At 37.9% G+C, this 12,315-nt stretch overlaps 1 protein-coding gene across 1 annotated transcript in view; it reads right to left on the bottom strand.

Annotated features, from left to right (window-relative positions):
- Nucleotides 1-463: 463 nt before the first annotated feature.
- The window catches only part of FAM102B (family with sequence similarity 102 member B), a 75,001-nt gene continuing 63,149 nt past the window's right edge, over nt 464-12,315 (bottom strand). Inside the window, exon 11 of the mRNA XM_037826490.1 lies at nt 464-4,517. Within this exon, the coding sequence (XP_037682418.1) occupies nt 4,475-4,517 (43 nt within the window). The 3' untranslated portion in view covers nt 464-4,474. The remainder of the gene's footprint in view (nt 4,518-12,315) is intronic.

A 12,315-nucleotide genomic window follows, 5' to 3' on the forward strand; every position in this document is an offset into this window, starting at 1 on the left:
GGCACATTTATTTACCATCTTCTTTGTGCCTAACATTAGAATTAAGATATGCAAGTAGATGCTACGCAAAAGCAAATTCTGGCTTGATAAAACATTAACTGAGTGCCTACTAAATGGCATACTCTTAATGTTAGCTCACATATTCTTCATCACAACCCAATAGAGTGGGTAGTGTTCCCTCCACACTAGATTAGAAAAGAGGTTCAGAGGGGAGTCTGAATTCAGACTCAGGTGTGTCTCACTCTGAAGCCCATGTTCACACCACTGCACAACACTGCCTCAGAGTTCGAAGATACACCTGACACTGAAGACATTCAAATCCGTGCGATACTACTGGGTAATAAATAAAAAGAAACCCTCAGGGAAAAGGAGCATATTGGTCCTTTCATTTTTTGTTTTCTCACCTTGGTATAATTTTCTGACAAAGAATCTGAACGGATATTTTAAAATGTAAACATCTAAATTTTAAGATACGATTTTTATTGAACATATATAGGTTTTACCTTTACATTAGTACAAACACTTTACAATAAAAAATTAGTTTTGGTAACAAAACAAAAAACAAAACATTTCCTGGATTTATCATTATATAGTTGAAACAATGAAATACATAAAAATGAAGGTCATTCTCCAAGTATTAGAACATAATACTAATGGAATCACTTCAATAACATTCTTCATATACAGTTGTATGATTATCCATATACTGTATCAATATCTGGGATCAAATATAAGATGAAGATCCCCCATACAAGATGTGTTTCCAAAAAACAATCAAACTGAATATAGCCTAAATGTCTTCCTCTAGGTGGGATTTGGTCAATGAATATCAGCAAGAAAACTTTCTTGGTTATATACATAAGATAAACATAAACATTTGCAAATGCAGAGTGTGTTGTCAATGTAACTTAAAAAACTTGCCAGCTTTGTCATACAGGAAGTAGCTACAGAGCACATGACCATTTAAAATATACTGTGTATATATTACCTTATGATAAAGTCACATATATAGGTCCTTTACTTCCAGAGCAGTATTATAACAACTTAATATAGGCATATTTCATACTTTATTCATATTAGACTTCATATTCTTTAACATCTCAGCTATTAAAATTACGTATAGTACCTAAGCCAACATGAGTAGCAGCAAAACACAATTTCAACTACAGTACTTGATTATGTTCACTTGACGTACCATCTAAGAGAACTGACCAAACATAATTTCTGAATTTCCCAAGTTACAGACTTGTAAGGAAAATAAAATGCAGCCCTGTCATATGAGCCCAGTGTGTTTCTCAGAGCATTGTCATATATACTGGAAGCCTGAACTTTAGGGTACTTCAGTGAAATATTTAATAATACTGTCAGCGTAAGCTTGCAAAGTGGTCTCATTAGCATGGAAATCTGAAAGTCTAAAATTATTTTTCAATGTTTTAATAAAGACTCATTGCTGCCTGAACTTAAACATGTTTTGACTGCAGACTGGTTGGAGGTTTTTTTTTTGTTTTGTTTTTCCTTTTAGCAACATATGGGCTAAGTGGTGGACCTCTGTGGTTCACAGTTTTCATGCAAAAAAAAAGAACATACAGAAGAACCCAGTTTGGATATCATTACTCTGGTGGTATTTTGCTGGAATGGGACGGTGGACTTCAGGATTCTTGGTCAACTTTTTCAGATCACAAAAAATGATCCACATTCGTTGTTTGCATACAGAAGTCTTCAAAAACACCCCAAAAGGGACATCAACTGTCAGAGTGTAGACTGATAGCCCAGAGAATACAAACATGAGAGACTGTTCTCTGTTCTTGGCTACCCTTCACATCCTCTCTGGTCTCAGTCAAGTTACACCAGCTCAAGTGACACCAAGTGGCTCTCCTGCCTAGCCTCCACATTATTCCAAACGTGGTGTTTAAGACTCTTCTTTATCTGATCACAAATATATAGCTTTAAAATGTCATTTATCATTTTTTCTCTAGGATAGAATTAGAAAAAGAAAGTAGGACACATCTGCAAATTCTTCAAGACTGGGTGATTTGAAATTTGACTTCAATATTTAAAAATCAATTTATTAAGATCTAATTTTTCAAATCTGATTTTCTAAACTCAAAGTGAAATCAAATCAAAAGTAGAGTTGGTTTTTAATAAGCATTTTTTTTTCAATAACTACATGGTTAAGATATTAAGGGTACATGCTCTAAGAAAAACTAGAAAGTAAGGCAGACACTCAGGTAATCTTTAACACAAATATTTTCATGGAGGACTGCAATGAAATTTGATTGCAAAGTATGCTGATGGAACACAAAACAGAATAAAATGAATCTACAGACTTTCACTAACTATGGAGGGCACAGCCATTGATTCTTTATTCTTTCTAATCAATGTTTTTATTTATTGAAATATTTTTTATACTTACTACTACATAAATCAAGATGTTATCTGGTGACTGCTAAAATGATTTATGAAGGCATAATTTTTACTCTTTTCAAAATCTCTCCATATTTTGTTTTTAAAAAATAATTCTGAAACCATTCTAAATACTGACAGTCATCTTTCACAAAGGTATTGGGCTAAGGGCAGCCAAGGATAAGTAAGGCAGGGGCCCTGCCCTGATTATAGCACCTTTTACATGTTTGATGAATATCCTTATTGAACCTTGCTTACAATCTAGATTTTATTATCATTTTCAAAACTGCAAAATTATTTGCAGAATCACCAATAAAATATATACCGTAGAAATAATATTTGTAAAATAGAAAAATATGTTTTTTAAAATGTCATAATATCTCTTTAAACAGTATCTTCATATCTCTATTAAAAACTTTCGCTGATTTTTTCCCATAGTACATAATGAATGGATCAGTCTACTTCTTGTTTATTGCCAGATAGCAAGTCTTTACACCACTTAAGACAACATTTTTCTTGGTTAGACTAATCTGTTCAGGTCAGTGATTTTTTCCTTCAAAACAAATAATAAAAGTAAGAGGAAACTATATAATTAATGGCCCAGAAACCCTATCTCTTGACATTCAAAATATTCTAAAATCTCAGAATCTATTTGTAAAAACAGTACTGGATCAATGTGGAATACCCAATCCTTGAAACAGTAAAAAAACACACACACAAAACCCATGACATAACTATTCACATTTTTCCAAACCTTTAAATTTGGATATTAAAATAATATTTTCTTAAAAACAATACAATTTTCCCCTTATCCTGCCAACATGAAAATACCAAGACCAAAGTAATGCTATTCTGACATATTTCATGTCTTGGACATGGTGAAAGTAAGGACTGAGAATTATTGGTTATGTAGAATCTACATTTTTCTTCAGTGACTGATTCCAAGAAAGATGAGCTCTTTCTGCATGGAAACGGTTACATAAGATCAGAACAACTCTACAGTTTATCTGCTGTGCTGGTCTAGATCAGCTATTCTTATTCTAAAAACTATATTTGAAGTATTTTATATTGTGTTCTTGCCTTAAAACAATGAACTTCTGGGACAGTAAAGAAGAAAGCATAATATTTGATCACAGGGGGCTAAAATAGAAAACCACCACCACATGTCAGTAATGCCAAACTGTCTTCCTGTCTTCTCTCCAATACCACCTCAGAATAATTTTCAGTTTCAGAAAAGTCTGAATTTACATAGAAAAGTCTGCCTTGTTTTGATTAGATGACAATTTTCTTCTTGTGGTTCTTAATTTTTAGTTAAAACTATTCTTACATTATGGTAGCCTAACATATTGAATATCAAACTTATTTTGAATCTCTTACCTAGTGCTAGCGGAGGTTCTGCAGCTCATCTAATATAAACTACAAGTAACAAAACATATTGCATAATAATAACATTACAACCATTCCCTACACTTATTTGATTCATGATTGATACATTTGGAATTACTGCTAAGCATTTTACATGTTTAACTTGTGGTAAAATACTTTCCCAAAGCAGGAACACCCTACAATACTGTAGGTTGTAAAGGAAGATTTCCTTAACAGGAATTACAACAATTTGATAGAATTTATATGGTTTAAATTATATTCACTTACTGACTCTCAAACATAGTTTTTAAAAAAATGATAATTAGAACTCAAATCCATTGAGCATCTCCATCACAAATTTTACACTTTAATACTAAAACTTTATTACATGTATAGTGCTGTTTTCTCCACTGGGATGTTCTGAAAGAAAAATCAGGCTTCTCATTTTCTTGTGCAGCCACCACAGCACACACTGGGCACAGTGCCTTTATACTACCATTCAAATGTTCCCTTTTGGTTGGTAGCAAAGAGATGGTGGTGAGCGCTTTCAGAGAAGAAATCAGCGTTGGTTTTCCTCTTGATAGATGAACATGCTTCATTTTCTTAATAGGTTCATTTTCTCATAAGTGCTTGAATAAAGTGCCTTGAGAGTTCAATTGCCCACATCTTAAATCCACAGGGAAGCTTCAGTTCACCAGTTTGACTTTTAGCGTTTGATCACAACTTGTTCATAAGCTCCAGACCCCACCCTAAAACAGCAAGGGGGAAAAACACTTCAAAATTTTGAACTGTAGTGTTTGAAGCTGTTCTAAGTAACCTTGCCCCCAGAGAAGCTAGTACGTTAGGTATTTTTCTACTGTCTTTGATTTCTACAAGTTTTAAAGGTATCACAGATAGAAAATACTTGAAATATTAAATGTTTATAATTAACATCTTAATGTATAATTAATACATTGACTATATATCAAGATATTGAATTTCCAAATCTTAGTGTAGATCTGACCCTCTTACACTTATACCCACAATAATCTAGCAATCTTTTCCAATTCCTATCAACACACTGCTGCAAGAAATATTTTCTTCAAACATGTTTATATATAAATCCTAAAATCAGTCCCATCCAAGAGGATATACTGACTTTATCAGTGCACTGAGTAAATAAATGATGGTCTTTAGTTGTAACAGTAGTGTTGTATCTTAATGTACCTTCCTGGAAGGTGTGGGAATTCTTTTAGTCAATATGCAAATATCTTTACGCATGGCCAGTATTGCAAATTATACCTGCATAATGTAGACTTAAAGGGAAGATATTGAAGAGGGATTTATTTCTTCCACTACTTTGGTATGGCAGACTGCTTGTTGTCGCCCCAAATATAGTCTCCCCTTCTTCATATTTTAACTGGGTACAGGGCTGCTCATTCCCTAACCTCCCTTGTAGATAATGTGTTACGTGATTACGTTCCCCCCATGGAATGTGAACAGAACACGTGTCCAACTTCTGCCTCACTTTGTTAGAGGGAAGTTGCTTGCCCTGGACTCCTATCCTTTCCTGCAGGTTGTAACACAGATGTGGCAGCAATCCCATGTTGGCAATGCCAGTGAAAAGGACAGTAAAGCAACAAAATGGAGAGTACCTTGTTCAGTGAATCACCTCTGGGGCAAAGCTGTCCCACCAGCCTGGTCATTGTATTTTTAAGTCTCTTTTATAATAGCTTAACTTTTACCCTAATACACCAGGTATAAATTGATCTCTATTAATGAAAGTAAGGAGATTACTAAAAGACTTAAAATTTTTAAGTCTTGTGAATAAGGTACTCAGAGATACTCTATTTAATAATTATATAATGTAAAATACACACACAGTGTCTTTTTGATGGCATCTGGCTTTATATTTTTAGGTGAGAAGACCACTCTACCCTTTCCGTGAAACCTCCTGAGTGATCAGGAAGAGAGTTGAAGTGGCTGTGATGCATGGAGGGAGTGTATTATTGCTTAGATATCACCAGGTACGTATCTCCTTGTTTGACAAGATACGAAGGGCTACCCCACCTCCTGACATTTCACTCCGAGTGTGCCAGAGATCAGTCAGACCAGAAGCAACCCCCATGACTGGTCCCTCTCCCTTAGCGGCATTTTAAGAGGAAATTCTAAAAGAAGGAAGTTAGTTAGTGGATACTAGCAGAACGTGGATGGAATTCGGCTTCTCATCTCCTGCTCTTACAGATTCATTGCACAGAAGAAAACGGAACACCCTCAATTAACATCTGCGAAAGGGAGCCCATTCATAGCTACAGATAATCAGAATCTTAAGAAACTCTGCTGAGTACCACTGTGCATTGGCTTTTAGATGCCCTAAAACTGTTCTGCTTCCAGTCATAATGGAGTAACAGGGACCAGATTTGCCCTTCTGCCCGAAATAACTAGAAAACTAGAGAGAATATATGAATTGACAGTTTTCACACATTGGACAACAGGCAGTGTAGGACTGTGGTCCCTGAGAGAAGGGATGTAGATAAAGAAAGCCCTACAAGTGCTCCAGCTTGCTGCCTGCAGACAGTTTCCAGGCTGCAGTGCAGGGAGAGGGGACCAAACACAGCCAGGATGTCTCTGAGTGGAGGATTCAGAGACTGGAGCTGGGGACGCTGCGGGCTAGAACTTACAGGGTAGAATAATGGAAGGAGGGAAAGGCATGGGGCAGGAGAATTATTTGAAGAAATAATGGTTGGAGAATTTCCAAATTTAATGAAAACTGTAAACCCACATATCTAAGATGCTCAATGAACCCCAAGCAGAATAAGCAAAAGAAAAATACACTAAGGCACATCATAACCAAACTGCTGAAAACCAATGATAAAGAGAAAGTCTTGACAGCAGCCAGAGATGAAAGACCAATCACTTACAGAGGAACAAAAATAAGAATGAAAGTAGGCTTCTTGTTAGAAAAAATTAAATGTTTCCAAAGGCCAGCAAGCACGTACATGCACAGTCCTGTAAGTAACCCTGAGCTGGCCAGGCTGTTTCCTCTAGAATTAAGATAGATTACTGCAGATATTCCTCCCTGGGTCTCAATCTCTTGCCACTCTTTTCTTCATTCTTTTAGGTTCACTTTCTGAACTATGATTTATACCTCTTCTCTGTTCTAGGTAAATGATTCTGCTTTCATCCTGTGCCATCACAGTTTATCTCACAGAATAGATCTAATGCTAACACAGAGCTTCTCTGATAAATACCCACTAGTTATTTAATTTTTTTTAATTTTGAAATAAATTCAAAGTTATAGGAACAGTTGCAAAAACAATACTAGCCCCATACACAGAATTCCATCATACCCTGATCCCCCTCCACCGATAGCTCAATCCACCAACTTTAACCTGCTGTCACATCGCTATTTCTTTCCCTCCCTTCCTCCCTCCCTATCTATCATCCATCATCTATTGCTCTGTCTTCTGAACATATGAGAGCTAGCTGCACACATCCTTGAACAAACACTATAATTCACATATACACTTCCCATGAACAAGAACATTCTTTTATGCAATCCAATTAAGCGCAGCTAAGAAGTACAAGAGATTCAACCATGATACGAAGCTTACATTCTATATTTCCTTTTCTTTATGTCTCAACTGTGTCCCTTTGAGCCACCTGTCCTCTATCCTCCAATCCCATCCAAGTTCATCCTTGGCATTCAATTGTCATCTATTTAGACTGTCTTTTTTTTTTTTTTCCCCAATTGTGGAAACATATATACAGCCTAAATCTTCCCATTCCACCCCCTCCCTAGCCTTCCATTAGTGGGATTAATCACATTTAGAATGTTGTAATGCTCCTTCCCACCATCCATTACTAGAAATTTCCCTTCACTTCAAACAGCAACCCTACACTCATTTCTTAACTCCCCATTGCCCCTTCCCCCATTTCTCTTAACCCATACTCTACTTTTCATCTCTATGGTTATATTCTCTGATAATTTCTTTGTGTTTACTGTGGGGCTTAAAATTAACCTCTTAAATCCATATCAATCTTGTTTTTCTTTGATACCACCTTCACTTCAATAGGACACATAAATTATGTTCCTATTCTCCTCCATCCCCCCACCTTTATATAGTTGTCTAAAATGACATATTTTACATTGAGTTCAAAACCACTGATTTGTCATTAGAGTTTGTGTATTTTATATCATGTAGGAAGTAACTAGTGGAATTACAGTTCAAAAATTATTGACTTCTATTTGTATTCCATTGTGGTTGGAGAATGTGCTTAGAGTATATTCAATTTTTTTTTTTTTTAAATTTCTTGAGGCTTGTTTTATGCCCCAGCTTATGGTTCCTTCTGGAGAAAGATCCGTGATCACTAGAGAAAAATGAGTGTCCTGGTGATCTGGGATGTAAAGTACTATATATGTCTGTTAAAATTCTCTATATCTCTTTCTCCTTTCTTTGTTTCTCGGTTGGTAGGGCTCCCTTTAGTATCTGAAGTAGGGCAGGTCTTTTATTGGCAAACTCTCTCAGCATTTGTTTGTGAAAAATTTAAGCTCTCCCTCAAATTTGAAGGAGAGTTTTGCTGGATAAAGTATTCTTGGTTGGAAATTTTTCTCTCAGAATTTTAAGTATGTCATGCCACTGCCTTCTTGCCTCCATGGTGGCCGCTGAGTAGTCACAACTTAGTCTTATGTTGTTTCCTTTGTCTGATCAGAATATGTCTCAGAGTGGGTTTATTTGGATTTATTCCATTTGGAGTTCGCTGGGCATTTATGCTTTGTGTATTTATATTGTGTAGAAGGTTGGGGAAGTTTTCCCCAACAATTCCTTTGAATACTCTTTCTAGACCTTTACCCTTCTCTTCCCCTTCTGGGACACCAATGAGTCTTAAGTTTGGACGTTTTATTTTATCTATCGTATCCCTGAGATCCATTTCGACTTTTTCGATTTTTTCCTCCATTCTTTCTTTTGTTCTTTCATTTTCTGTTCTGTGGACTTCTAGGACACTGAGACGTTGTTCAGCTTCCCCTTGTAATGTCTTCTTTATGCTCTTCTAGGGTCTTCTTTATGTTGCTTACATCCTGGGCCATGGTCTTCTTGATGTCCTTTAAATCCTTTGCCATGTTTTTGTTCCTCGATTGTAGTTCTTTGATTAATTGTGTGAGGTACTGTGTCTCTTCTGGTATCTTGATTTATGTGTTTGGAGTTGGATTCTCCATATTGTCTGGTTTTATCATATGCATTAAGATTTTCTGTTGTTTTTGGCCTCTTGGCATTTGCTTTGCTTGATAGGGTTCTTTCAAGTTGTAAAAAAAAATACCTATCTAATTTTTCAGAAACACAGTTTGGTGGCGTACACTTTCTCTAACTAACCAGCAGATGGCGTCTGTGAGTCACCTATACCCCTCAAGTCAGTTCTCCACCTTGTCCCTGCGATGTGTGGGGAAATGATTTTTGTGGGGGTCAGTTGGAGAACTCAGTTTGGGTGTGTTGCTGGAGCCGTCTGCCCTGAATGTGGGGCATGTGTACAGGTGGCCAGGGAGGAAGAACAGCTTTAATATTCAAATCCCCCAGGGTTCCTGGAGATTCAAGGCCACCGCAACAGTCTAAGCCTTCAGTTCATTTCAGCCCCAGACCCTCTCTCTCGCTGTCCCACAAACCGCCGGACTTGGCGTAGTGTCCCTGGGTTCTCCGAGCGGGTCCCCCTGCTCAGCCGCAATCCTGCAGGACCTCTGCCGAGGGAATGCCGTGCTACGTCACCAGTGCGCGCCATCCCTCAAGGGAAGCCCTGGGCCACCGGGCCGTGCTGAGGCGCTTTCAGCCTGATGCAAAGATGGCCAAACGGGGTGTCTCCACACCCCCTTCCTCACACAGTTCCTCCTTCCCAGCTCTGGGACAACTGGCGGGGCTCTGGGCTGTGGGCATGGCCCCAGGCAGGAGTTTATCCAGCCCTCCGGGGAGCCAGCTGTGAGCTGCGGGGTTTCTTTCTGCTTCTGGCTCTCCCCTCCGTTCCCCCGGCCCCAAGGGTATCTGCAGCAGTCTGTCTTCCAGGCCAGACACTGAGAGGTCTGCCCAGCCCCTTCTTGCTGTGTTTTACTGCATGGTTCCCACTATCGCAGCTGCAGCTGCCCCTGGGTTTTTCCTTTTTTTTTTTTTTTTTTTAAAAGAGCCCGTTGGTCTCCAAACACCAAACCCAGGCTTCCCCAGACCGCCGCACGGCTGCGGGTCTTCCAGCCAGCTTACTCACTCATTTCAGAATGCAGACTCCTGGTTTCAGCAAGTATATGGCCTCTGTGGAACTAGCATACCTCATCCAGCTGGTGCATCGCTGTAACTGGTATTCTGGGTCACTTTCTGGTTTTTATCTAGTGTTTTTCATGGAGGTGTTTTTTTGCCCTGTCTCACCTAGCTGCCATCTTAGTTTCTCCCACCCACTAGTTATTGAGAGCCTGTGTAAACAACATTGTTCTGAGAACTTCAAATAGATTAATCTCTACCTGCAAGAAGGGCCTTTAATTAGCGTAGAGTAATTGGGTGCTTACTGCAAGTCAGATGCTGTTTTAAGCATTTAATGTCTTCTCTAATTTAAACCACATAACCTTTATGAGGTGGGTTCTATTATCATTGCAATTTTACAGATAAGGAAACTGAGGCAGAGAGAAGCGAAGTAACTGACAAAGACACACAGCTAATAAGTGGGGGGAGCTTGACACTGAACCCACTTGCCATAACTCTAGACAGAGTCTATATTTTTAACCTCTGTGATGCAGCTTTTTTTTTTTTTTTTTTCTGTACGATTCCTACTGGTATGTATTTTTTTTCCCCCATTTTTATTGAGATTGTTCAGATACCATACAATTATCCAAAGATCCAAAGTGTACAATCACTTGCCCCTGGGTACCCTCATACCATCACACTTAATTTTTGTTCAATTTTTAGAAACTTTTCATTACTCCAGACAAGAAATAAAGTGAAAGATGAAAAAAGAAAAAAAGAAACGGAAACTCTAAACCTCCCCTATCCCTAACCAATCCCCCTCAATTGTTGACTCCTAGTATTGATATAGTACGTTTGTTACTGTTTATGAAAAAATGTTGAAATACTACTAACTGTAGTATATAGTTTGTGATAGGTATATAGTTCTTCCCTATATGCCCCTCTATTATTAACTTCTAATTGTATCGTCATACATTTGTTCTGGTTCATGAAGTGATTTCTAGTATTTGTACAGTTGATCATGGACATTGCCCACCATAGGATTCAGTTTTATACATTTCCATCTTTTGACCTCCAACTTTCCTTCTGGTGACATATATGACTCTGAGCTTCCCCTTTCCACCTCATTCACACACCATTCGGCGCTGTTAGTTATTCTCACATCTTGCTACCAACACCCCTGTTCATTTCCAAACATTTAAGTTCATCCTAATTGAACATTCTGCTCATACTAAGCAAGAGCATCTACATTTCTTCCACAAGGCAGGAGGGAGAGTCATAGAAGGTAGAGAGGCAAAAGAAAGAGGAAACAAAAAAAAAAAATGACAGCTAGGAAGCAGCAAAAGGAAAAATAACCTTAAATCAAAGTAGAATAAAGAATCAGACAATACCATCAATGTCAAGTGTCTAATATGCCTCCCCTATCCCCCCCTCTTATCTGCATTCACCTTGGTATATCACCTTTGTTACATTAAAGGAAGCATAATACAATGATTCTATTAGTTACAGTCTCTAGTTTATCCTGATTGCATCCCTCCCCCAATGCCTCCCCATTTTTAACATCTTGCAAGGTTGACATTTGCTTGTTCTCCCTCGTAAAAGAACATATTTGTACATTTTATCACAATTGTTGAATACTCTAGATTTCACCAAGTTACACAGTCCCAGTCGTTATCTTTCCTCCTTTCTTGTGGTGTCTCACATGCTCCCCATCTTTCTCTCTCAACCATATTCATAGTTCCCTTTGTTCAGTGTACTTACATTGTTGTGCTACCATCTCTCAAAATTGTGTTCCAAACCACACACTCCTGTCTTCTATCACCCTGTAGTGCTCCCTTTAGTATTTCCTGTAGGGCAGGTGTCTTGTTCACAAAGTCTCTCATTGTTTGTTTGTCAGAAAATATTTTGAGCTCTCCCTCATATTTGAAGGACAGCTTTGCTGGATATAGGATTCTTGGTTGGTGGTTTTTCTCTTTCAGTATCTTAAATATATCACACCACTTCCTTCTTGCCTCCATGGTTTCTGCTGAGAGATCCGCACATAGTCTTATTAAGCTTCCTTTGTATGTAATGGATTGCTTTTCTCTTGCTGCTTTCAGGATTCTCTCTTTGTCTTTGACATTTGATAATCTGATTATTAAGTGTCTTGGCATAGGCCTATTCATATCTCTTCTGTTTGGAGTATGCTGCACTTCTTGGATCTGTAATTTTATGTCTTTTATAAGAGATGGGAAATTTTCATTAATTATTTCCTCTATTATTGCTTCTGCCCCCTTTCCCTTCTCTTCTCTTCTCCTTCTGGGACACCAATGATACGTACATTATTGTACTTTGTTTCATCCTTTAGTTCCCG

Source organism: Choloepus didactylus, chromosome 2, assembly GCF_015220235.1.
Source record: "Choloepus didactylus isolate mChoDid1 chromosome 2, mChoDid1.pri, whole genome shotgun sequence".
NCBI lineage: Eukaryota > Metazoa > Chordata > Mammalia > Pilosa > Megalonychidae > Choloepus > Choloepus didactylus.